Here is a 22,593-nt window from a genome sequence, read left to right on the forward strand (position 1 = left end):
CCCTCACCAGCCCTGCTTTGCAGCATTCTTGAGTGTTTTTGCCTGCCTGGTATGTGACCTTGTATTCTGATCAGGGCTGGAACCAGACATGACTGGACCTTTTGGCACCAGCCTGCCCTGGGCCCATAGCGCTGTAAGACTGAACACCCCTGCCCAATAGAGGCAGCGCAGGGCTTAACCAAACTCGCCCGCCCACCTCACCTACCTGTTGCATCAGGGTGCATGCCCCACATGCTCTGCCTGCCTGCCTGCCATCACCCAATATCGTGGCAGGGGCATCAACCAGGGGGTGGGGTGCCTGGGGGCTCTCGCAAGGTCTGGCTTTGTAACCTGCAGCAGTATCAGGCCACTGAGTCCCACAGCCAGACACTGCCATGGAGCGGGAGCGTCACCCTGCCACCCCAAGGGCTTAACCTGGCTGTGTGCTGGAGCCGGGCCTGATTCTGAGAATGCCTCTTGCTTGCCTGGCTGGAGGACAGAGAGGGTGTGTCAGCCTACTGTACAAAGGTAAAATTTAGATTTGTTGCTCTCTCCACTTTTGACTCTGCCACTGCCCACCACTGGCATGTGGCCCCCAGAAAGGCATGCGGCCTTCGTGCTGAAAAATGTTTCCCACCCCTGCTTTAAACAAAGAAGGGCAGGGCCTGAGTCTGCCCACACATTTATTCCTATTTCTTTATCTATAACAGACACCTTCACATCATTCATTGTATTGTTCTATGGTCCTATTCTTAATGTTTTAAATTGTCTTAGTATCTTAAGTGTATGTTTCATGGTTTTAATGTCACGAATAGTTTAATTCTATTTTAACTGTATATTTTTGTATGTTTTTTTACCTATGTGTAGTTTTTATTTGTAAGCCGCCCTGAGTTCCAGTTTTGGAAAAAGGGCAGGGTAAAAATAAAGATTCATTCATTCATTCATTGGTCCTAACAAGACTTTACCTCTCTATCCCTGTCAGCCAGATTGTTATGCCTCCTACCCCTCACGGGTCTGCCCACCTGGTCATCTTGCTTTGAGAGGGACTTCTGAAGATGTCTTCAGAAGCCCAGTTCAAAGCGCTGTCTAGCCCTGCACTTTGAAGGGGTTTTGCAGGCAGTGCCCTTTCACTGGAGCCAAGCCCTTACCTACCTCCACATCAGGTGTAGAGCAGGTAGGTGTGGCTTGACCAAAATGGCCTGGGGGGGGTCAAATGGGGAGGGCTGGAGGTTCCCCACCCCTAGTTTACATTGAAAAGCAAAGCCAAACAAAACACCATTGGGTATCAACAAATAAAATAAAATAACATTATAAACTCAAAAGTAGCTGAATAAAAACCTTTAATCTTATATTTAAATAGTCATGTGGAATAAGAATGTTTTCATTGCCTGTCTAAACACTACCAGGGATGAAATTAATCTCATCTCCTTTTGGAGAAAATTCCACAATTTGGGAGAGGGGTAGCCTACCATAGGAAAGGCTGCATTTCATTCTCACCAATTGAACCTCTTTTGGTGGTGGAACCACATTATTTATGCCTTCTGACCTGGGTTCCTTAACCCCTAAGGTCAGGCATGTCTAGGCTTCCTGAAGCATTTTAGTAGTGATGGAAAGGCACTCTGCATATGCCTTGAGGCATTATCTTTTTTTGTTATTGCTTCACCTGCTCGAGGATCATGCCCTGTAAGCTACTCTCCATTGAGTCTGGGTTAAATGAAGGCCTGTCTGGAGAAGGACATTTATGAGCATCCTGCCCCCCCGCTCGAGAACCCACCTGTCTCTGTTTTGTCTAAAGCACTGCTTGCACAAGGAATTGCTTCAGCATGGTGAATCTTTAACAGGATTCTCACAGAGCCAGTCCTAAACTATTGGTTCATAAGATTGGGGCCAGCGCCAGTCCTTCCCAGAATTCCTCTCTGTGTTCTAGTGCGGACAACTTCTTCCTTTCTAAAATGCAACACTCTATGGCTGTTAATTTTCAACTTACAGGGGGGACATAAGACACCACGGCTTTGGCTTGCTGGCTTGTATTTTACTGGCATACCAGTCCAGGTAACAAAAAAAGCAAGTAAGATGGAATCAATCCAGGAACACACTTTCTGCCTTGCCTAACAGATTGATGACAGTAGGTCTAAAATAAAAAAGGGGAATTTGTGGCCCTTCAAATGTTGTTAGGATAGCCTGACCATGGCAGTCTAGGCATTGGTAACTTCAAGACTGGATTACTGCAATGCCCTCTGTGTGGGGCTTCCCTTGCGCTTGATCTGGAAGCTGCAGTTCATGGAGAATATTGCTGCATGACTACTGATCAGAGTGAGAGCCTGCCAGCATATTGCATTTCTGTGCTGCCTCCCAATTTGCTACTGAGCCACATTCAAAGTCTTACTGTTGATATCTAAAACCCTTATTGGTTGGGAACCAATATACTGGAGGAATCGTCTTGCCCCTTGCTCAACTGCTTCAGAACTTGCTCTCTTACAAGTATGATAATAATGTTCACAAGTGTGACAAGTTAAGTTTTCAGTGTAGTGACAACTGTGCTCTGGAACACCCGGCCTATTAACTTTAGGCAGGCAGCCTTGTTGTGCTATCACAGAAGCCTTCTAAAACCATTATGTTTTTGCAACCTTACTCACATGGAAACAAATTATGCATGCCTGTCTTTAAGTTTTGCTGGTTTTATTTGTATGTTTATCATTGCTTTAAACTATTTGATGCATACTGCTTAGGGATTCTTTGATCTTATTTATTTATTTATTTATTATATGATTTATATCGCACCCTTCCTCCCAGCAGGAGCACAGGGCAGCAAACATAAATGCGAAAACACTTTAAAACATCATAAAAACAGACCTTAAAATACATTAAAACAAAACAACGTTAAAAACATTTTTTTAAAAGTTTAAAAACAACTTTAGAAAAGGGGTTAAAACATATTAACAGGCAATTCTAACACAGACGCAGACTGGGATAGGTCTCAACTTAAAAGTCTTGTTGAAAGAGGAAAGTCTTCAAAAGGCACCAAAAAGATAGCAGAGATGGTGCCTGCCTAATATTCAAGGGGAAGGAATTCCACAGGGTAGGTGCTGCCACACTAAAGGGCCGTTTCCTATGCTGTGCAGAACGGACCTCCTGATAAGATGGTATCTGCAGGAGGCCCTTGCCTGCAGAGCACAATGATCAACTGGGTATATAAGGAGTAAGACGGTTTTTCAGGTATCCTGGTCCCAAGTTGTTTAGGGCTTTGTACAGCAAAACTAGAATCTTGACCTTGGCCCGGTAACAAATGGGCAACCAGTGCAATTGTTTCAGCAGTAGGGTGACATGTTGATGATACCCTGCCCCAGTGAGCAGTCTCACCGCCGCATTTTGCACCAACTGCAGCTTCCGGACCAACCTCAAGGGCAGCCCCACATAGAGCACATTACAGTAATCCAGCCTGGAGGTTACCAGTGCGTGGACAACAGTGGTCAGGCTATCCCGGTCCAGAAACGGCTGCAGCTGTCTTACCAGCCAAAGCTGGTAAAAGGCACTCCTAGCCATGGAGGTCACCTGGGCCTCTAGCGACAAAGATGGATCCAGGAGCACCCCCAGGCTACGGACCTGCTCTTTCAGAGGGAGTACGACCCAGTCCAAAGCAGGCAACTGACCAATTATCCGAACTTCGGGAACCACCAACCCACAGTGCCTCTGTCTTGCTAGGATTCAGACTCAGTTTATTGGCCCTCATCCAGCCATCAGCATACTGCTGACACCTCACCCCAAATCTCCTGATGACTGCTCCCAAGGGCTTCATATAGATTTTAAACAGCATGAGGGACAAGAGAAAAAGCCTCAGGACTATGAGGGGAGAGAGACTCTGTTGCCATCGGGGAGGCTGCTTCCACCTGCCTTGCCCCACCCTCCAGCCTTCAAACGCAGCTTCTTTAGGAGGACTTTCTGATCTTTGGGTTGGGCTGTGTGGGTTGGGGGATAGCTTCTACTTTGTTGTTTAGTTTTATTGCTTGTTTTTTTGATGTTTACATACTTTTATGTTTAATGTTTATATGCCTTTATTTTGTACGTCGCTCAGAGTGGCTGGGTTTCCAGCCAGATGGGCGACTAATAAATCGAATAAAATAAATAAATAAATAAATAAAAAGATGGTACCCTGCAGCACCCCACAGCCAACTGCCAAGGGGCCAAAAGACAGTCACCCAATGCTATTCTCTGAGAGCAACCCTGGAGATAGGATCGAAACCACTGTAAAACAGTGCCTCCAATACCCATCTCACCAATTCGGCCCAGAAGGATACCATGGTCAATGGTATCAAAAGCTGCTGAGAGATCAAGTAAGAATAACAGGGTCACACTCCCCCTGTCTTTCTCCTGATAAAGGTCATCCATCAGGGCGACCAAGGCCGATTCAGTCCCGTAACCAGGCCTGAACCCAGACTGGAATGGGTCAAGATAATCTGTTGCATCCAAGAGTACTTGCAATTGCTGCACCACATCCCTCTCAGTCACCTTCCCTAAAAAGGGGGTATTTGCAACCAGTCGGTAGTTGTCACAAACCAATGGGTCCAGGGTGGGGTTTTTCAGGAGTGGTTGGATCACTGTCTCTTTCAAGGTGGCTGGAACCACTCCCTCCCACAATGATGCATTGACCACACCCTGGATCCACTCAGTCAGACCCCCTCGGCAAGCTTTAATAAGTCAAGAAGGGCAAGGGTTGAGAGGACACGTTGCTGGCCACATCATTGCAAGCACCTTGTCTATGTCATCAGGCCGCATCAACTGAAACCGTTCCCAAAAATTTGCAGCAGACGTTGCACTGGACACCTCATTGGGGACTACAGTAGATGTGGATGAGGCATCAAGACTGCTACGGAAGTGAGCAACTTTACCCTCAAAGTGCCTTGCAAACAATTCACAGTGGGCCTCTGAAGGGTCTAAAACTCAATTTCCTGATTAATCCAGGGTTTCCCAAACTGTGGTCCAGGAACCTAATTCAGGAGATCTGCAATGTGTCTGTGAATTTCTAGTTGAAGATGGGAGATGGCACATCCCTCGCATTAAGAACAGAAGAAAAGCCTGCTGGATCAGGCCAGTGGCCCACCTAGTCCAGCATCCTGTACTCACAATGGCCAACCAGATACCTGAGGGAAGCCTGTGAGCAGGACCTGAGCACAAGAGCAGTCTCCTCTCCTGCGATTTCCAGCAACCACTATTTAGAAATATGCTGCCTCTGACCATGGAGGCAGAGCAGAGCAGTCATGGCTAGTAGCCATGGACAGCCTTATTCTCCATATATCTATCTAATCCTCTTCGAATATTCATATTGGTTTTTTATTGTGTTTTATTGATTCTTTTATTTCTTATATTTTATTGTATTATAATTTAATTCTATGGAGTCACAATTGCTAAAACATGTATCCGCAACCTTCAGCAATTTTCAATTGGTCCATGTGGGAAAAAGTTTGGAACCCATTCAAGCATGGTCAAATTGCATCTAAGTTTTGGCTTTATCAAGCTTACAGTAAAAATCCTGAGGTTTCAGATCCCCATAAACCATCAGGAAGACAACGGTATCCAGATTGCTTGAGAGCCAGTGTGGGCTCTCAGGGGCCCTCATTCTTTCCTTGCCCCCTGCTTCTACCCTTCCAACCAGCAATCCCTGTTACTGGCTACCTATCAGATACTTCATACTACATCTTTCCAACAGGAGAAACAAAGGAGTCCAGCTCCCAGTCATTTGGTGGGGTCCCTGAAGCTCTCCCCACCTCTTAGGACTTTCCTGTTAGGGCTGCAAACTTAAATGGGTAGATCAATCAAGCAAAACTTCAACTGATTAACTGATAAGGCTCATTTTTAATCAAGTGATGGGATTTTTCTGTCAGTGGGGCTGATGTTTAAGAGCACACTTGCTTATATTTTGAGGCCATTTTGGTTCTGGTGTGTTACTATAATAAGGAAGGAAACAAAAACATCAAAGGTGACCTTTCCTTCTAACAACGAGTGGCAGCTTTGGTCTGTTAACCTGTAAAGTATCTTACACATTGCGGTAAGGGTGGGCAGCACATGGAGATAGATTAAGCGACTGAATTGTTCAAAAGGCCAATGGTGAAACAATGAGGAGGCCTGTACTCTGCTGAAAGGCCCCCGTTTCGGTTAAGCCCAAAGGCACAGTGGCAGTGGGGAAAGTTGTGGGGACACCTGGGGGTGTGGCAGAAGGGAGGGAGGAAGCAGTACTTACAGGGCAGGCAGAGGTCAGTTGGACGCATGCCGGGATGAGTCATCAAAAGAGCAAATAAGACAGCGATACCTACTTTCGGGCTACTTACTATCCGGGTTCTCATCTTTGCTCTCGCCATTCTGGGCCCCTTTCTGCGAGAACCTCGTGGAGGCATTGATGGCCGTGGCTGCTGCCTTGAAGCTGCGCTTGCGCTTCTGCACATTCTGCTCCGGGTGGGAGATGATGATGTAGACCTTGGGCACATAGAGCATCCCAAGGGAAACAGAAGCACTCAGGCTCATGGAGATGGTCAGCGTCATTGTCTGAATGTAAACCTGGGAGGAAGAAGAACAGGAGGCTTGGTCTTCTCCATCCATCGGTGGGACTGAGTGACAAACCTCATCCTGGGCCTGCATCACTTCAGTGAGATGGCAGGTTTTGAGTGCTTCCTTGTATTTCCAAAAGCTCTGCATGTAGAAAACTAGCATGCCAAGATTCAGCCCAGCCTTCTCTCCTGATCTATCATTTATCTACAAGTAGGGAGGTTCCCCCCCCACACACACACACACATGGGAGCATTCAGTCCTGCAGTCAGGAGTAATACAGTCCAAGAAGAGCTTTACTGCCTGATTCCATTGATTGTCCAAACTGTCTCTTACTGAGCATGGATGGGAGAAAGGGCTTGCAGCAGAAAGGTGGACCTGTGATGGGTATTTCACATTCCCAACGCTACACACATTTACATGGGGAGTGAGAATCCCATTGCTTTTCTGGCACTTCCAAGGAAGGCTGAAGTCCTTGTTAGCCCTCCTAAGCCAGCTGATTTCAATGGACTTAAGGTCCCTCCAGACTGCTGTTTTATTGCGGGTGTATTCTGCAACATGTTCTTGACACAATAAGAGCGCATAGTAGTGGATTTATTCTGCTTAATTTGTTCTGTGATGTTTCCCCAATGCTACCACATTATTGCTATCTGGAGGGATTATAGCACAACGAAAACGGAATACCTGCCCAGACATTTGAGGTATGAAAAGTTACGGATTTCAATTGGAAGTTACAAAGTATTCACTGATTGGAAATGAAGCAATGTGACCACCATTGAAAGCAGGACTGCATATGAAGATCATCCTGACAGCATCATGAACACAGATAATCATGAATGTACAATAAAAGGACATCTGGAGGGGCCCTAAGACGTGCCTAATTCAACACTGGAACAAGCTGTCATTGTGTGCACTTTTGGCTTATATGGGTCTGCCTTGGTTTTATCTACTGAAGTCATCACACCGCAACCTTTTGATAGCTAAAGCCTGTTTCCCCTCCTCTGCCCTAGATTTAAATTGGAAGCATGCCTCACTCTTATACCAGAAAAGCTTCACTTTAGGAAATGTGAAAGAATAAGGATTTACTTACCTGGAAAGGAGTCCCCCTCGCTCCGTGTGTTTCTACATGAGTCACTGAACTGGGTGGTCTTCCCTAATTGGAAGGAGGCAAAAAGGCCAGAGGACTGACTCATGCAGAGATGCACTGGACAGGTGCATTGGGCTCCTAGGCAACTGTTAATTATTTAATGAATGTAATTGATCATGGCTCCCCTAGCAGCTCTCTCACCAGCACACCCTCTGAGCATGACTGGCTTAATAGATCAGGAAATGTTGTGACATTTAAATCCCAGGAGCACAGAACTGGAAGGAAGCCTGGGGTGGATCATCTGAGTGCTAGTCCTAGCCTGAGACAGAACAATGCTTGCTTATGGCGTGTGTATCCCTCCCTCCAAAGAGCTCAGGGCAGCATATGTGGGGTTAATCTCACCACATCTCTCACAGCAATCCTGTGAGAGATGGTTACCAGCTTAGGGTCACTCAGTAAGGGACAAACTAGTAGGAACTACACAGGCAAATATATGTGTGTAACATAGTCTTCACTAGGGATAGGCTGCTCTCTCTGTTTCAGTTCTCATTTTTCCAGCCGTCAGTTCTCCAAATTTCCACATCAGTTTGCGATTTTTAAAAATTCCTTATGAAAATTCACATTTCAGTGTGAACTTATCTTAATATACACAGTTTTATATGCAATTTTTACCTAATATACACATCTTTGCAAAGAAATTTCCCTAATAGAATGCATTTTTGTTATTTTCACTAATGTGTGCATTTTTGTGCATGCGTTATGCATATATGCATTTTTTAATACATTTCTTGGCTGGAGAGCTGCATTGCAAAATTCAGAGCAGTGCAAATTCCAAAGGGTGGCTCTGCTTCAGTTTTTGTATTGTTTCAGAAAGTGCAAATTAGGTACCTTTCGCCTTGAAATGCAAACTCAGTTGAGTTTTTCCCCAGCCTTAGTCTTGACAGCAGTTATGAACCAAGGAGGAATGGGGGTGCTTAACCCTTTCGCCACTGGCCATTTTCCCTCTTGTTCCTCTCCACCAAGCTGCTCTTGCCCCATCTGCTGATCGGGTTCCAGATGCATATTTACAACACATCTGGAATCCTGTAAAGGGGGGGGGGAGGGAAGCAACTTAGTGGTATACCCGATTTTGAGGAGAAGGAAGAGGTAGCAGGTAAAGGGTAAAGCATCCTTCATTTCTCACCCCCAAAGTTAGCATCCTCAGAACTGCAACCTTCTGAGGCTTCACTTCATTAAAAACCAACAACACACACAAAACACCTACACTTATTGGTGCATCATTATGTGCATGTGTAACTTCTAGTTTGTTCTTGGTTGAGTGAAGTTTTGAATCCAAGTTTCCCTGGAGCAAAACAAGTTGGCTATCTTGTACGTCCACGTTGTCTAAACATACATATCCTTCTCTTTCATTTTTTTCAAAAATCTGTCCTGAGTTTGGATGATTGTTCATACTGCTACCATTTTTAGTTTTTGATCAGGGATACGGAGTCTGGGGATCTTCAGATCTGGCTTGACTACAACTCCTTAGGGCCAAATAATAAAATATACAGGAGTTATGTGTGAACAATCTTCTGGTTTTGTAAAAAATAAAATAAAGAAGAGCAGCACTGGAGCCTGTGATTGGAAACAAAAGATTAGCAAAGGAGAGGATGCTTAACCCTTTCTTTCTCATACCCTTAAAAACACCCTGTATCTTTTCCCTGAGGGGAGAAAAGCAGCCTGGAGAGGGCAATGCTGACTGGACAAATGGCAGAAGGAGTTAAGTATCCCCTCCTGCTGCTGCTGAAACTGATAGTCTCCTACAGCTCTTACTGATAACATCACATCATCTAGCCTTGGCCATTACTTTCTGCTTAACCCAACCCCCCTACCCTGTCCTCTTCTCACTGCTTGGCTTGGTCACTCCCACCTTCTCTGCCGACTGTGCTGTGCCAAAGAAGATCGGCACAAAGGCCAGCCAGACGATGCAGGTCGTGTACATGGTGAAGCCAATGGGTTTGGCCTCATTGAAGTTCTCGGGCACGCCACGGGCCTTGATAGCATAGACGGTGCAGGTGACCATCAAGATGATGCTGTAGCTGAGGCAGGAGATGATGGACAAGTCTGACATGTCACATTTGAGGACCCCCTGGGCAAACTCAGGGTTGGGTGTACGCTGCTCTTCATAGTCAATGATGCTGTGGGGAGGCTGGACCCCCAGCCAGATGACCACAGCCACTACTTGGACTGAAATTAGGCTGAACGTAATGACCAGCTGGGAGGTGGGGCTGATGAATTTGGGTGGGGTCACCGACTTCTTGCCTTGCTCAAAGATGCGGTAGATGCGATTGGTTTTGGTTAATAGAGCTGAATAGCTAATGGCCATACCCAAGCCCAGGAAGAGGCGCCGTAAGGCGCAGATGCCAACACCAGGCTCGGCAATCATCAAGAAAGTGATAGAGTAGATGAGGAAAATCCCAGTGAGCAGGACGTAGCTCAGCTCGCGGCCTGAGGCTCGGACGATGGGCGTGTTGTTGAATTGGATGAAGGTGATCACAATGAAGATGGTGCCAAGGATGCCCAGGATGGCCAAGAGGATGGGCAGGATGGCCCAGGGGGAGCTCCATTCCAGTTTGACAATGGGCGTTGTGAGACAGGCCGTGCGGTTGAGGTTGGGCCGCATATCAAAGGGGCACATTTTGCAGTTGAACTCATCCAGTTGGTACTGGTAGCCATCACATAGCTCGCAGTGCCAGCAGCAAGGCACTCCCTTCACCATCTTCTTCCTCTCGCCTGGATTGCAGGGCAGGCTGCACACCGAGGAAGGGATCTCCTTCTGACCGCCTGACCACTGCATGTCATCAATCTATAGGATGTAAAAAAACACAACACAACAGAAAAGCCATAGAGCCATGGTTTTCTACCTGTTCGAAGGAACCTTAGTGCTTCCAGGAAGCTTATCAGGGTCAGCTAGTGAGAAGATCAGAAATGGTGGACAGGCTTCCCTGCAATGACTGATCTTCCTTTGCAACATACAACCCAAAGGGAGTCTCTTACGGATGGTCTAGGGGCTAGGAACTTAGTTCATATGGGTTGTTGGGGAGGCCCAGCCAATGCATGGTGTGTGTTTGGAGAGTATGCCCCAGAATCCTTTGCAACACACAGGGTTCCATGGTAGATGCTCAGGCCAGGACTTCCTCACCAGCTAACGCATACATCATGTTGGAAAGTGTTTCTTAAAAGTAGAAAGTTTGAATAATGCTGGAGATTTCCGGAGGAGAGAATTTTGGAATCCTGAAAATCATGCAGTATACTGATATTATTTGTTTTTATTTATCACGCTTGTATCCACTGATTCCTAAAGTGAGCTCAGGGATGCATTCTTGGGCACAACTCCATTTTATCCATGTAATGTCCTTGTGAGGTAGACTAGGCTAAGAAAGCGGCTGGCCCAAAGTCACTCAGGGAGCTTCATAGCTGCTTTGAACCTGGACCTCTCTGTCCTGGTGCAGCACTTTATCCACTATGGTACATAGATTACACATACTTTCTCTTGCACTGTCACAACATGTGTTTTTCCCCTGTAGCACTACTACAGTAATCACTAGTGCATGGGTGATGTCATAGGTACAATCCAACATGTGCATGTGATACCAGCTGTCTCTGCACATGTACAAATGTTAGTGTGAAAGAGTATATAATTGATTTGTATGGCTCAACTGTGTACACAAGTAGAAAGACTGTACACTCATTGAATGTTGCCTGTGAAAAATGTACAAGTGTACAGCTCAACTATTTGTGTACGTAGATTGTACACTCATTGAATAAAATGTGAACATCCCCACTGTGTACTATGAATCTGTGCAGCTGCCTTTTTTGATTCTTGGCATTTTTCTTACAACTGTATTTGATTCCCCTTCCCCTTTTTCTTTTTGTTCCAGTGACATAGCCAAGATGATGGAGCTTCATTGCTAAGCGCAGCTCTGTGCAGTGAGGCTGCAATGTCCAAGTACTTTTGAATGGTAATCCCCTTTGATGGTAATCAAGGGATTGCATCTGCAAGCAACACATCAGCTCCAGTCCATTGTGGAAATGCCCAAGGAGAATGAATACATCATTCATTTGATAATATCTTGCTGGTTTTGGCACCATGGGGGGGGTCTCAGTTTTATCGTTTGCTTTGCAAGTATTACATCAGCGTCCCATTCACCATGGCATGACTTTAGTTGAAGGCAGAGTTTTGTTGCACTCTGCAAACACAGACCTGTCTGCAGGGCCAGCTCCAAAGGCTGAGGGGGCCTAGAAAAGGTATCCTGCAACTGGTACAGAATGCGGCGGCTCGTCTGATTAAAGGCAGCCACCAGCAAGATCACATCACTCCAGTGCTGAAGGAGTTGCACTGGCTACCGGTTGTTTACCGGGCCCAATTCAAGGTGCTGGTTTTGACCTTTAAAACCCTACACGGTTTTAGCCCAGTCTATCTGAAGGAGCGCCTCCAGCATCGTCAGGGATGCCTCAACAAGATCAGCCTCAAAAGACCTTCTCTCGATCCCACCGGTTAAAACAGCTAGACTGGTGAGGACTAGAGAGAGGGCTTTTTCAATAGTGGCCCCCACCCTGTGGAACTCTCTCCGCCATGCCCCTTCTATGATAAGCTTCCGCCGGGCCTTGAAGACCTGGCTCTTCAGGCAGGCTTTTGGGGTGGGTTAGGTTTCTTACTGTTATGGTTTTAAATTTTAATGTTTTAATGTATTGTTTTATCTTGTACGTTGCCCAGAGTGGCTGGACAACCAGCCAGATGGGCGACTAATAAATTAAATAAATAAATAAATAAAACATCCTCCCTCAGACATTGGTGGTCTCCTGGCTGCCATTTTGAATTTCCCACAGTGCTCCAGAGCTTTCAGTGAATTTCCCACAGTGCTCCAGAGCATTCAATGTAGAATTGCTGTGGCGCATTGGGAAAATTTAAAATGGCAGACAGGTCCCAAACTCAGTTGCTCACCATTGGGAGGGAGGCAGGATCAGCTGGGGAACTTGGGCCCTAGCAACTGCCCTAGGATGACGGGCTGACGCCACTCAACTTACAGGGTAGTTGGCAGATGTGTCTGCCTATAAATGTCTATAAAGTGAGGCCACTGACTGAATGCATCCATATGCAAGGTAACCAATGTTAAGCAAATAGATCTGGGCACCATAGAGATACAGAGGGTAGAGTGGCTTCTCCCATGTTGGGTACCTACCCTGCATATGTTTTCTAAAGTCAGAAACCATAAGTGCCGGGCTGTGTTGTACTCTAGCTCTTACTGTATCTCAGACTTCCTGGTTTGATTGTAACTGACTGTAATACCACACATAATGGCTTGATGCTGCCTTGGAGGACCTAGATTTCCTGCCAAATACCCATCCCATTTCAGGTACCACGGCAACGTCTAGTGCTATGCTGAATCACTCACGTTCAGGCGCAGGTATTCCATCCACTGCCCAATAGCCTTGTACCCAGGGACTGTTGTGTTTGTCAACTGGTACTGGAAAATGTCATAGCGGCCAGGAGCATCTCCGTTCTCGTTGAACATCACTGGTGTCCCAGCACTGCCTATAGGAAGGGAAGAGTTACAGCAAGTGGGATGCTGATTCCCTCTCTTCACTGAGAGGGCTCTAAAAGGGGAATAGACAAATTCATGGCTACAAGTCACAATGGCTCTGTGCTACCTTCAGGATCAGGGGCAGCCTGGCTCTAAATTACCAGTTGTTGGGGAATGACAGTGGGAGGGGGGCTGTTTCTCACACGCTGTGTTTGTGGACTTCCTGGTGGCATCTGGCTGGCCACTGTGGTGTGTGGGTGACAGGACTTTGGATTAGACAGGACTTTGGTCTGATCCCAGCAGGGCTTATGTCATCATTTCAAGTTGCAAGGGTTGGTGGTAGTGGAGATGGGGAATCACATGTTCAAAGGCTCCCCAGCTGCAAAAACTCTGTATGTAAAATAAGCATGTCTGGAGAAGATTTCAGACTAGCGTTCTCCCCAACTTGCTAGTTTTATTTATTTATTTCATTTATATCCCACCTTTCCTCCAAGGAGCTCAAAGTGGCATACAAACATGGTTCTCCCTCTATTTTATCCTCACAACAACCCTGTGGGGTAGATTAGGCAAAGAGACAGTGACTGGCCCAAGATCACCCAGGGAGCTTCATGGCTGAACAGGGATTTGATCCCTAGTCTCCCAGGTCCCAGTCCGACACTCTAACCATTACACCACACTGGGTCTGTGGTTTTGTATGTGCAAGGAGCTATTTTTTAACATTCAAACATGCAGTCCCCCTGGCCTCCACCTCCTGTAGCTTAAAGTAGTATACTATGGGAAAGGCTTTGCTGTGTCCTCCACCCCAGAAATATCAGGACACTGGCCAACTGTACCTGTTCCCCTCCCCTAGCCATGGCTCTAGGTAGGGTTACTAACTTTTAAATGCATGCAAATTGCAAACGGGCCCGTTGAAGTTGGGCTAAGCAACCTAACACTTCCACAGCCAAATGCAGTCTGCCAGTCTCACCATTGAAGTTGACCGCAAGGATGTAGTGCAGCAGAGTACGGCCATGAATGGGATCCATCTTGTCGCATACACCAATGTGGCCTGGGCAGAGGTCCAGGTGCATGTTGTGCAACGCGTGGGCCATGGTGTAGACAGCATCAATGACAAACTGCACCTTCCCTTCCTGTTCGTATGTTGAATCTCGTCCGATCCGCTCATCACCTGTGGTGGGGAGGGGGAATGTGGATGAGAACCATGCAGAGAAGGTGATATCCAGTGTAAGTCACAGTCAGAGTACACCTACTGAAATCAACAGCTTTTTTCAGAGTATGACCAATGAGTATAACTAATGTTAGATATCACCCAGAGCAGGGGTGGGGAACCTGTGTCCCTCTAGATATTGTTGGACTCCAACTCCCATCAGCCCCAGCAAGGATGGCCAATGGTCAGGGATGGTGGGAGCTGGAGTCCAACAACATCTGATGGTTCACAGGTTCCCACCACTGATCCAGATGGATATCATCCAGAGGGCAAACAGTATTGTCGTTAGGCTGAGAGCCATGGTGGATCTGTATGTGCCACACAATGGGGTGGTAGCATTCTGGACTGTACCATTTCAGACTGTAGGTGGGGCTACCATAGTTTTGAATGATCCTTCACATAAGGAAACCTTTCCTGTAATTTTGTTGTTGGGTTTTTTTTGCTGTGGTGCCCCACTTGTAGAATTCTGTCCTCGAGAGACCCACCTGGCACCTATTCTGTTATCTTACAAGGCACCCCAGGCAAAGACATTTTTTATGTCCTCCCAAGCCTTTGAAACTGATGTTGTTTTACCTTTGCTGGTCACATGAATGTTTAATGCTGCTTTTAATTCTTGCTAGATTGCTTGTCATTTTAAGCGTTACAATATTTTAGTGCTATTCTGAAAATATTCAGGGCATTCATGAACTGAGGTGATATATAAAATAAAACAATGTGGTAAAAATTACCACATTAGGACCAAACTACACATTTTGTTAAGCAAGCTTTTCTCTATCTTCCCCTCCCTTTTAAAAATATGCTTACTGCTGCCAGTTTTCTTTGGCAGAAAACCCAGCCAATCCACAGCAGGGGTGCAGTTTACCACCACAAATCCACCCCAGCTGCTATTTGCCCTCCCCCCCCCACGTGCTGTTTGCAGAGGGGGAAAATATTTTGCTTAGCTTTAATAAAAGCATTCACTGCAAGGAATTTTTGCGAGAAGAATATATTTTTAAAAAGTGACACACATACATGCACAGTCTGAAGTAGTACATAATTCTACCATGTCAGTCTGGTTTCCTCATTCATCATAATTTGTGGCTGGACCTATGTGTGCTGCAGATGAGGTGGTAAAATGGGTGTAGGTGAGGGATGCCATTTTCAATGCTCCCCCATGTTAAACCTGCAAGTAAAAAAAGCTATGTGCACACCACAGCTTAGTGCACATTCAGTGCTCTTCGCTTGTTGGCATTTTTTAGCGTTGTACACATTTTATTTATTATTTATTAAACATATATCCCACCCTTCCAACGTGATGTCAACCTTGATTCAAACTGAATAAATTTGTACTTCAGCCCACATGCGTATAAATGAAAGAACATGTGAACTTGGTCATAGGGGTCGATTACAATTGTGGTAAAGGCAATGGGTATACCGGGAGCTGTGAAAGGAAGCTGCACTAGTAGTCACAGACAGACTTAATTTGTACAAATTCACATAATAGCCATTCACTTATTTGTCTACTGTATGAATTGACTCCTGGTGAGCAGGCAGGGAAGCTTTTAAAAAAACCCCCTACCCCTTTCAGGCCACAAATAACTAACATATATATGTGTATGTGGGCCAGCAAGATTTTTTGTTTACTGACTTTTTGTTGGATTGCATTGGAAGGGATGCCCTAATGTACACATCTAATTACTTTTAAAAGCACATCATTTGGGCAAAAACATCCAGCACTGCACTGATAATTGGACTATAAGTGCGGGGACACCTTTACCTTTACCTTTAGGCAGGAAAATCAGTATTTTGAGAAGGCGGAAACTCATCCTGTTGAGGGGAGGGACACTTGGACCTTTAATCTCCTCCACTCCCTGTGGAGCTGTGAAATGAACCCAGGCCTGTCAGCTCCCTGATAACATTCCCTACCACCATCACTTCCCAAAAATAGGGATTAGTGTACAATCAGGGTGGGGGAGAAACTAGTTATCAACCAGTTCATGGTGAGTAGTTGGCAACAGCTGTTCTCTATAACTAGGGATGATAGATCTGTCCATTTCAGTTCTCTCCGTTTCCCATTTTTCTAATATAAATTCTGTTTTCCACATTTCTGCCATAATTTGCAATATTTTTTAAAAAATCCTCATGAAAATTCACCAGCATTTCAGTGCTAATTTCTCCTAGTAATGCAATTTTGCCCAATATAAACATTTTTGCAATGCAGTGTCCCCTGATATAAGCAATTTTTGCAAATATATATACTTTTATGCACACTTTACCCTAGTATATGCGTTTTTGTACACATTACTGGGCTGGAGAATTACAATGCAAAATTCAAAGAAGTGCAAATTTTGAAGGACGGCTGTGTTTCAGTTCACGTATTGTTTCGCAAAGTACAATCTGGGTGGGTTCACCTTTAAATGCAAACTTATTCTAATTTCTTCCCCATCCTTAGTATAATCCCTCGTTTTAAGCCAAAGCATCCATACCAGTACATTTCCGTGCTCCTTCATCAGGCTGCAACCCTGGACGAGTCAGTTTACATTTAAAGTCTTCCTCCCAGTACTCAGCAAACCAGATGTTGCGGCGATTGTTCTCCAAGGACCGTGTGGTGAAGTATTGATCGAAGCCTTGGGGAAAGAACAGGGAGGTCAAGACCTTTGCAGGCACCCTTCCATGGTATTGCCAACCTTTTCACTAGTCACTCTCACTGTGGCTTTAATAGCAGCTTGATCTCTGTAGACATTAGTAGCTGATACTATTATCTCCATCCATGCAAGAAAAGTTTAACCTGCTGATTTCTGCAGATCATGCTGCTGGCCAGCCTGGCTTTTTCTCTAGTAAGTTGGCAACCCAACCTTTCCAATACTTTATCTCTAAGACTCTGTGTGTACCTGTGTGTGTATGAAAGTTTCCCTGAAACTGGCCCTTTTGTGTTAGGCCTTCTATTTTATCCCTCTAGTTCCTGCTAAGGCAGGGATGGGGAACCTGTGGCCTTCCAGACATTGTTGGACTCCAACTCCCATCAGCTCCAGCCATCATGGCCAATTGTCAAGGATGATGATGTAGGACTACAACTCCCATCTGAAGGGTCACAGTTCTTCATCCCAGAAGAGGCAAAAATCAATCAGTAAATCTTTCCTCAGTATAGTGCTGCTGTGATAGAGAAAAGCTGCACCTGTTCTGCCTGTCATGTAAGCTTCTGTTAATTGAATAAAATGACAACTAAAGTCACAAGATACAATGTGTATGCAAAGCACGGGAACCCATAATGCCCTCCCACCAAATTCAGGCCCCTTTTGTCTTGCCATTCCACTATTTTGTTCCAAAGGAATTAATTCAGAATTACTTTCATCACAGCCTGGTAGTCACACAATCACTAGCAGATTAAAATCCTCATTGCTCTCTCCACCCATAAGCACATGCATCAAAAGTGTGTGAAGAGCCTTCCCCCCTAACACTCTTTAGCCATCCTGGGGTTGACAGGTTGGTTTATATGTGTATGAAATCATGGACACAGGACTCCCTTAAAATGGATTAGCTACTACTTAATGCCCTTTAACGCCCTGTCATACTCACAACCAGGGCAAATTACTAAGCAGTGTGTAAGAGCAGATTGTCTCTTTAGAAATTAATCTTATAAAGCGAGTGTGGTTGAGTGAGGAATAAAGCAATGGGAAGAATATGGGTTCAGCTGAGGTCCCATTTCTGAAAACTTTGTCTCTACAAGGGTGTGCTCTCTGTCTTTCTCACTCTCTCCCACACCGCTACGATTGGCCTCAGTGCCCCTTGTTACCTTCAACAGAAGCTCGTTTGGGTAAGATGGTAATGGATCCTTCGGCAACCTCCTCCTGCTTCAGAATAGGAGAGATCTTGGAGCCCCAGCTATCAGAACCTACCCACAAGAACTGCCCAGTCAGGTTGGCGCGGCGTGCAGCCTCCAGCACTCGCCTGCAAGGAGTGCAAGGGAGAAGCCAGGGCTAATCTCTTATCCAATGCTCCCCCTCAAGAACTTTTTGGGCATCGCAGCTGATAGCACACTCACTTGATGTCATCCTCGTTGGCGAAGATGATGATGCCGCGGGCGTTGGGAGTCTCCATGAGCCTCTTGATCAATTTGTCAAACTCACCCAGCTTGGGTTCTCGAGGGATCTTGATGGATTGGGCAATACAAACTCCACCTGACAGATGCAATAAAGCTTCAGGAAGTGACTAGGAAGGACCGTAGTTCAGTCGAAGAACACATGCTTTGCATGCAGATAGTTCCCAGGTTCAATCCGTGGCATCTCTAGTTCAAAAAGGATCAGGTCTCAGGTGACATGAAAGATCTTTGCCTGAAATCCTGGAGAGCTGCCACTGGTCAGAGTAGACAAGAGGTGGGGATCCTGTGACCCTCCAGAAGTTGCTGGACTGCAACTCCTATGATCCTTGATCATTGGCCATGCTGGCTGGGCTGATGGGAGTTGAAGTCCAACAACAACAACAACAATATCTGGATGGTCACAGGTCAGCCACTCCTGCAGTAGTGGAGCAGTGTGAGCAGGGCTGTCGCTAAAGGGCAGCCAGGTCAAGCCCTGGCCAAGGATGCGTGAGTGGGACACTGTCCCGCCAACCTACATATTTGCTCTCAGTCAGTCCCCATCTGTCTGCCTTTTTTACTTACAACCAGTTAAAGGAGCGGCACTGGATGCTAGCTGCCTCCCCCTTAATGTCTGTAATGCACTTGAAGAACTTAGCAGGGAGGAGGAGGGGGACAAAACCAGAGCTTGGAGGTAATTAGTTTCAAAAAATAAATTACTTGTAATTTTTTACTTTTTTGAGGAACGAGTGGGTAATTTCTTTACATTTTGATTGTAATAGAACAAGGAGTAATTTTATTACTTTTGAGGTGTAATTGTAATGTTCCCAGAAACACTTTGGGGCATAATTGGGGAAGAGCAGGGGAAGCCTTTTGCTCCTCTGATTCATGAATGAAAATCACGTGCCTCAAACGGCTTCTCAGCAGCGTCACTCTTCCCTCGTGCTCTGCGGTGTTTAGGAGGCAACGAGGGAGGAGGCAGGAAGCAAGATCGGGGTGGAGTGGAGAAAACAATTGTTTTAAAAAATGGATGGTGGTAAAGAATGGAGTGCATGGGGAAAGGAGCCGGAGGACATGGATGAAGGAAGAGAAGGAGGCAGCAGTAAAATGGAGATAAGTACGCAACCTGAATTTGCCAGTGTGTGATTGAATTCCACCCCAAAATAACAACTGTCTGGAAGTGCCCTCTGTGTCTTTTCTCTTACAGAATTGGTCTTAAAAATGGTGGTGGCACCATTGGAGATCCAGATCTGGCCAGCGATTCCCCCTTTAACTCCAAGTCCTGGATGTTGCTCAAGTCTGGGGTTATGCCACTAGCCAAGAAGATTTCACTCCAGAGATCATAGCCCAATGACAGCCTCTTCTAACTACCCTTTGATTGCAGTGGCGGCTGGTGCCCATTAGGATGGATGACAGGGAGGCCAACAGTAGGTGGAGCCAGAGCCAATGACAGGCAGAGCCAACTCATTCTAGTTCTGCCCCCATCCTCCTCCCAGGTGCATTGTACAAGGGCAACCCTGAGATTGAGGAGGAGGAAGCTGATAGGCAGTGCCCATCTCCTGGACTGGTTCTAAGTAAGAAGGCAGGTAGGAGAGGGCAGGCTGAGGTTGGTACAGCAGTGCCCTATTTGCGCTAATGGACCAGCCTCCACTGGTAGGATCAGTCCCAGACTAAATGGAATTCATGGTGACTGACTGAGGAGCAGCTATGGAGCCTATGGAACAACATGGGAACTAGATGTCTGCTTTTACCTACACAGATGCATCTCCCAAACAGCATGTGTTTCCCCACCTCAAAAATACTCCAGAATTTCAGGCTTAGTTGCATCCATGGGTGTTTGGCCCTGGAACTCAAATGCTGTGTGTGACCTGTTCAAAGCCTCTGCTCACAGCTTGCAAAAAAGAAAGGACTCTCCTTCTGATCATGTGCAGAGTGCCTTTCCCTGACCATTGCTTAAGCCAGCCTCCACACAGGTGAGATTGTGGGGCTGCCACCTCTCCAGCAGGTTGGGTTTAACTCCAACTGGCTCTGCTGACCCCCTCCACCTCACCCACCAGGCAGCCCCTCTCTCACCAGCCTCACGGGAGATCTGCACAAAGGCATCGACACCACTCTCGCCATAGTTGCCCTCAGAGGCCAGTGTGGAGACGTAATTCCAGCCCATCGCTTTGACAATGTCCACCATGGCTTGAGCCTGGTAGGAGTCTGGAGGAACCACGCGGGAGAAATAATCGTAGCGGTTGCTGTCGCTGAGCTCAGGTGCGGTGGAGGCATAGCTGATTTGGGGGATCTGGAGGGGTGACGAGAATGGGAGAGGGGAACTGTTAGATGCTGGTGTGTTGTCACCCCCTAATTACACCATAGACTATAACCAGATCTCTCTAGGCCTGGAATAGCCATCCCTTCTCTATCATAACCTTCCATCTCTTCTGCAGCACCTGTTTCTTCTGCAAATAACTTTCTGAGCTACCAGAGACTCACTTGTCTCTTAAACCTTCTCTACCACTTCAACAGGTTTTGTCCTTCCTCTTTATTTATTTATTTATTTTATTAGATTTATATACCGCCCGACTAGCATTAGCTCTCTGGGCGGTGAACAACAGAATATAAAAATACAAAACATCTCAGATCTCATAATAAATACAACATAAACATATATAAAACAAGAAATCAAAAACAATTACAACAAAATTTAAAACTAAAACGAGTTACATATTAAAACGCCATAGCAAAGAGGCAAGTCTTATCTTTGTCCCAGACCTACTGTGTTCAGACTGCAAGGCCCTTGGGGCAGGGACTGTGTCACTTCCATGCCCCCCCCCCTTTTGGTATACTATAGCACCTCCTAGAACACTGGCTGGCAACAATATAGATGTCAATAGTAATTTAAGTAACAATGGCAGATGCTGCTGTTGTGGTAGTATGAAGTAGCCAATAACTGGTTTTGGTTTTGAGAAGTGAGAAGTTTGGTCCCACGGGCCTTGAGCTGTGGTGACATCGGGCCAGGGGGTGGAGCTATTAATTATATACAGCAGTGGTTTCCAAACTTTTTCCCCCATGGCCCACTTGAAAATTGCTTGGTGCCACTTAGTGATTTTTCCCTGTCGTAGCAATTATAATGCACTGTGCTAGATGCTGTATAATTATCTATTGCATTTTATTGCTTTTATTTTTTATATTGTATTTCATTGCATTCCATCGAATTTAAATTGTAATACAATAAGAAGCTAAAATACAATTAAAAATCAATATAATATGTAATATGGGCATGCTGCAGACCACCCAAATGAAGTTTGTGGACCACTGATTGTTCATGGACCACAGTATGAGAACCCCTGATATATAGAGAGAACCAAGGAAGTGATGCTCTCCATTAAATGACTTTGAAGACTAGTTGTAATGAGGGTGAAGCTACCGAGAGACTGATTCTTTTCGTTTGTTTCCTTTTGCCTCAGACTCTTGGACAGTTAGGCCAGGGCCCAGTAATCCTCACAGATGGCCTGTATCATTCAGGTTATTATATTACAGCCAGGTCAAAATCCTTCTGTTTATTGTTCTGCTTAGCAGTATCTTTACATGCCTTCTGTGGGACATGGAGGGATGTCCGTAACATAAAAGCCCCTAGAAAAGTAGACATTCAGTGGGGAAAGGCCATAGTTAAGTGGTAGAGCATCTGCCTTGCATGTAGAACATCCCAGTTTCAATCCAAAATTGGTTGCCAGTTTGTTTCTAGGCCGAGCTTAAGGTGCTCACGCTTGTGTTTAAAGCCCTTAATGAGTTAGGCACCAAATATCTGAAAGACTCCCTCCTTCCTTACAGACCCTCTCAGGTGCTGAGATCGGCAGAAGGGGCCCTCTTGGTACTTCTGCTGCCCTCAAACGTTGAGGGTGGTGGTGGTAGCCCAGGAGAAGGCATTCTCTGTGGTAGCCCCAAAGTTCCCTCCCTACAGAGGTGCATCTTGTACCTTTATTATACAGCTTTCGTCATATGCTGAAGACACACCCCTTCACCCTGGCCTTTGATACTTTAAATATATATATTTTAGGGCCCCTCTAATTGTGACTGTAATTTGTTTTGAATGGTTTTTAATACTGTATTTTATATTGTTGTGACCTGCCCTGGGACCTTTCAATGAAGGGCAGATAATAAATTTAATAATCATCAT

At 45.7% G+C, this 22,593-nt stretch overlaps 1 protein-coding gene across 1 annotated transcript in view; it reads right to left on the bottom strand.

The window, feature by feature from the left end:
• The window catches only part of LOC133382022 (metabotropic glutamate receptor 6-like), a 42,265-nt gene that overhangs the window by 6,109 nt on the left and 13,563 nt on the right, over positions 1-22,593 (bottom strand). The window contains exons 2-9 of the mRNA XM_061621676.1: positions 20,502-20,718; positions 18,396-18,531; positions 18,147-18,301; positions 16,840-16,980; positions 14,135-14,335; positions 13,039-13,178; positions 9,513-10,448; positions 6,303-6,528 (exon numbers count right to left, since the gene is read on the bottom strand). Of these exons, the coding sequence (XP_061477660.1) occupies positions 6,303-6,528; positions 9,513-10,448; positions 13,039-13,178; positions 14,135-14,335; positions 16,840-16,980; positions 18,147-18,301; positions 18,396-18,531; positions 20,502-20,718 (2,152 nt within the window). The remainder of the gene's footprint in view (positions 1-6,302; positions 6,529-9,512; positions 10,449-13,038; positions 13,179-14,134; positions 14,336-16,839; positions 16,981-18,146; positions 18,302-18,395; positions 18,532-20,501; positions 20,719-22,593) is intronic.

This window comes from Rhineura floridana, chromosome 3, assembly GCF_030035675.1.
Source record: "Rhineura floridana isolate rRhiFlo1 chromosome 3, rRhiFlo1.hap2, whole genome shotgun sequence".
NCBI lineage: Eukaryota > Metazoa > Chordata > Lepidosauria > Squamata > Rhineuridae > Rhineura > Rhineura floridana.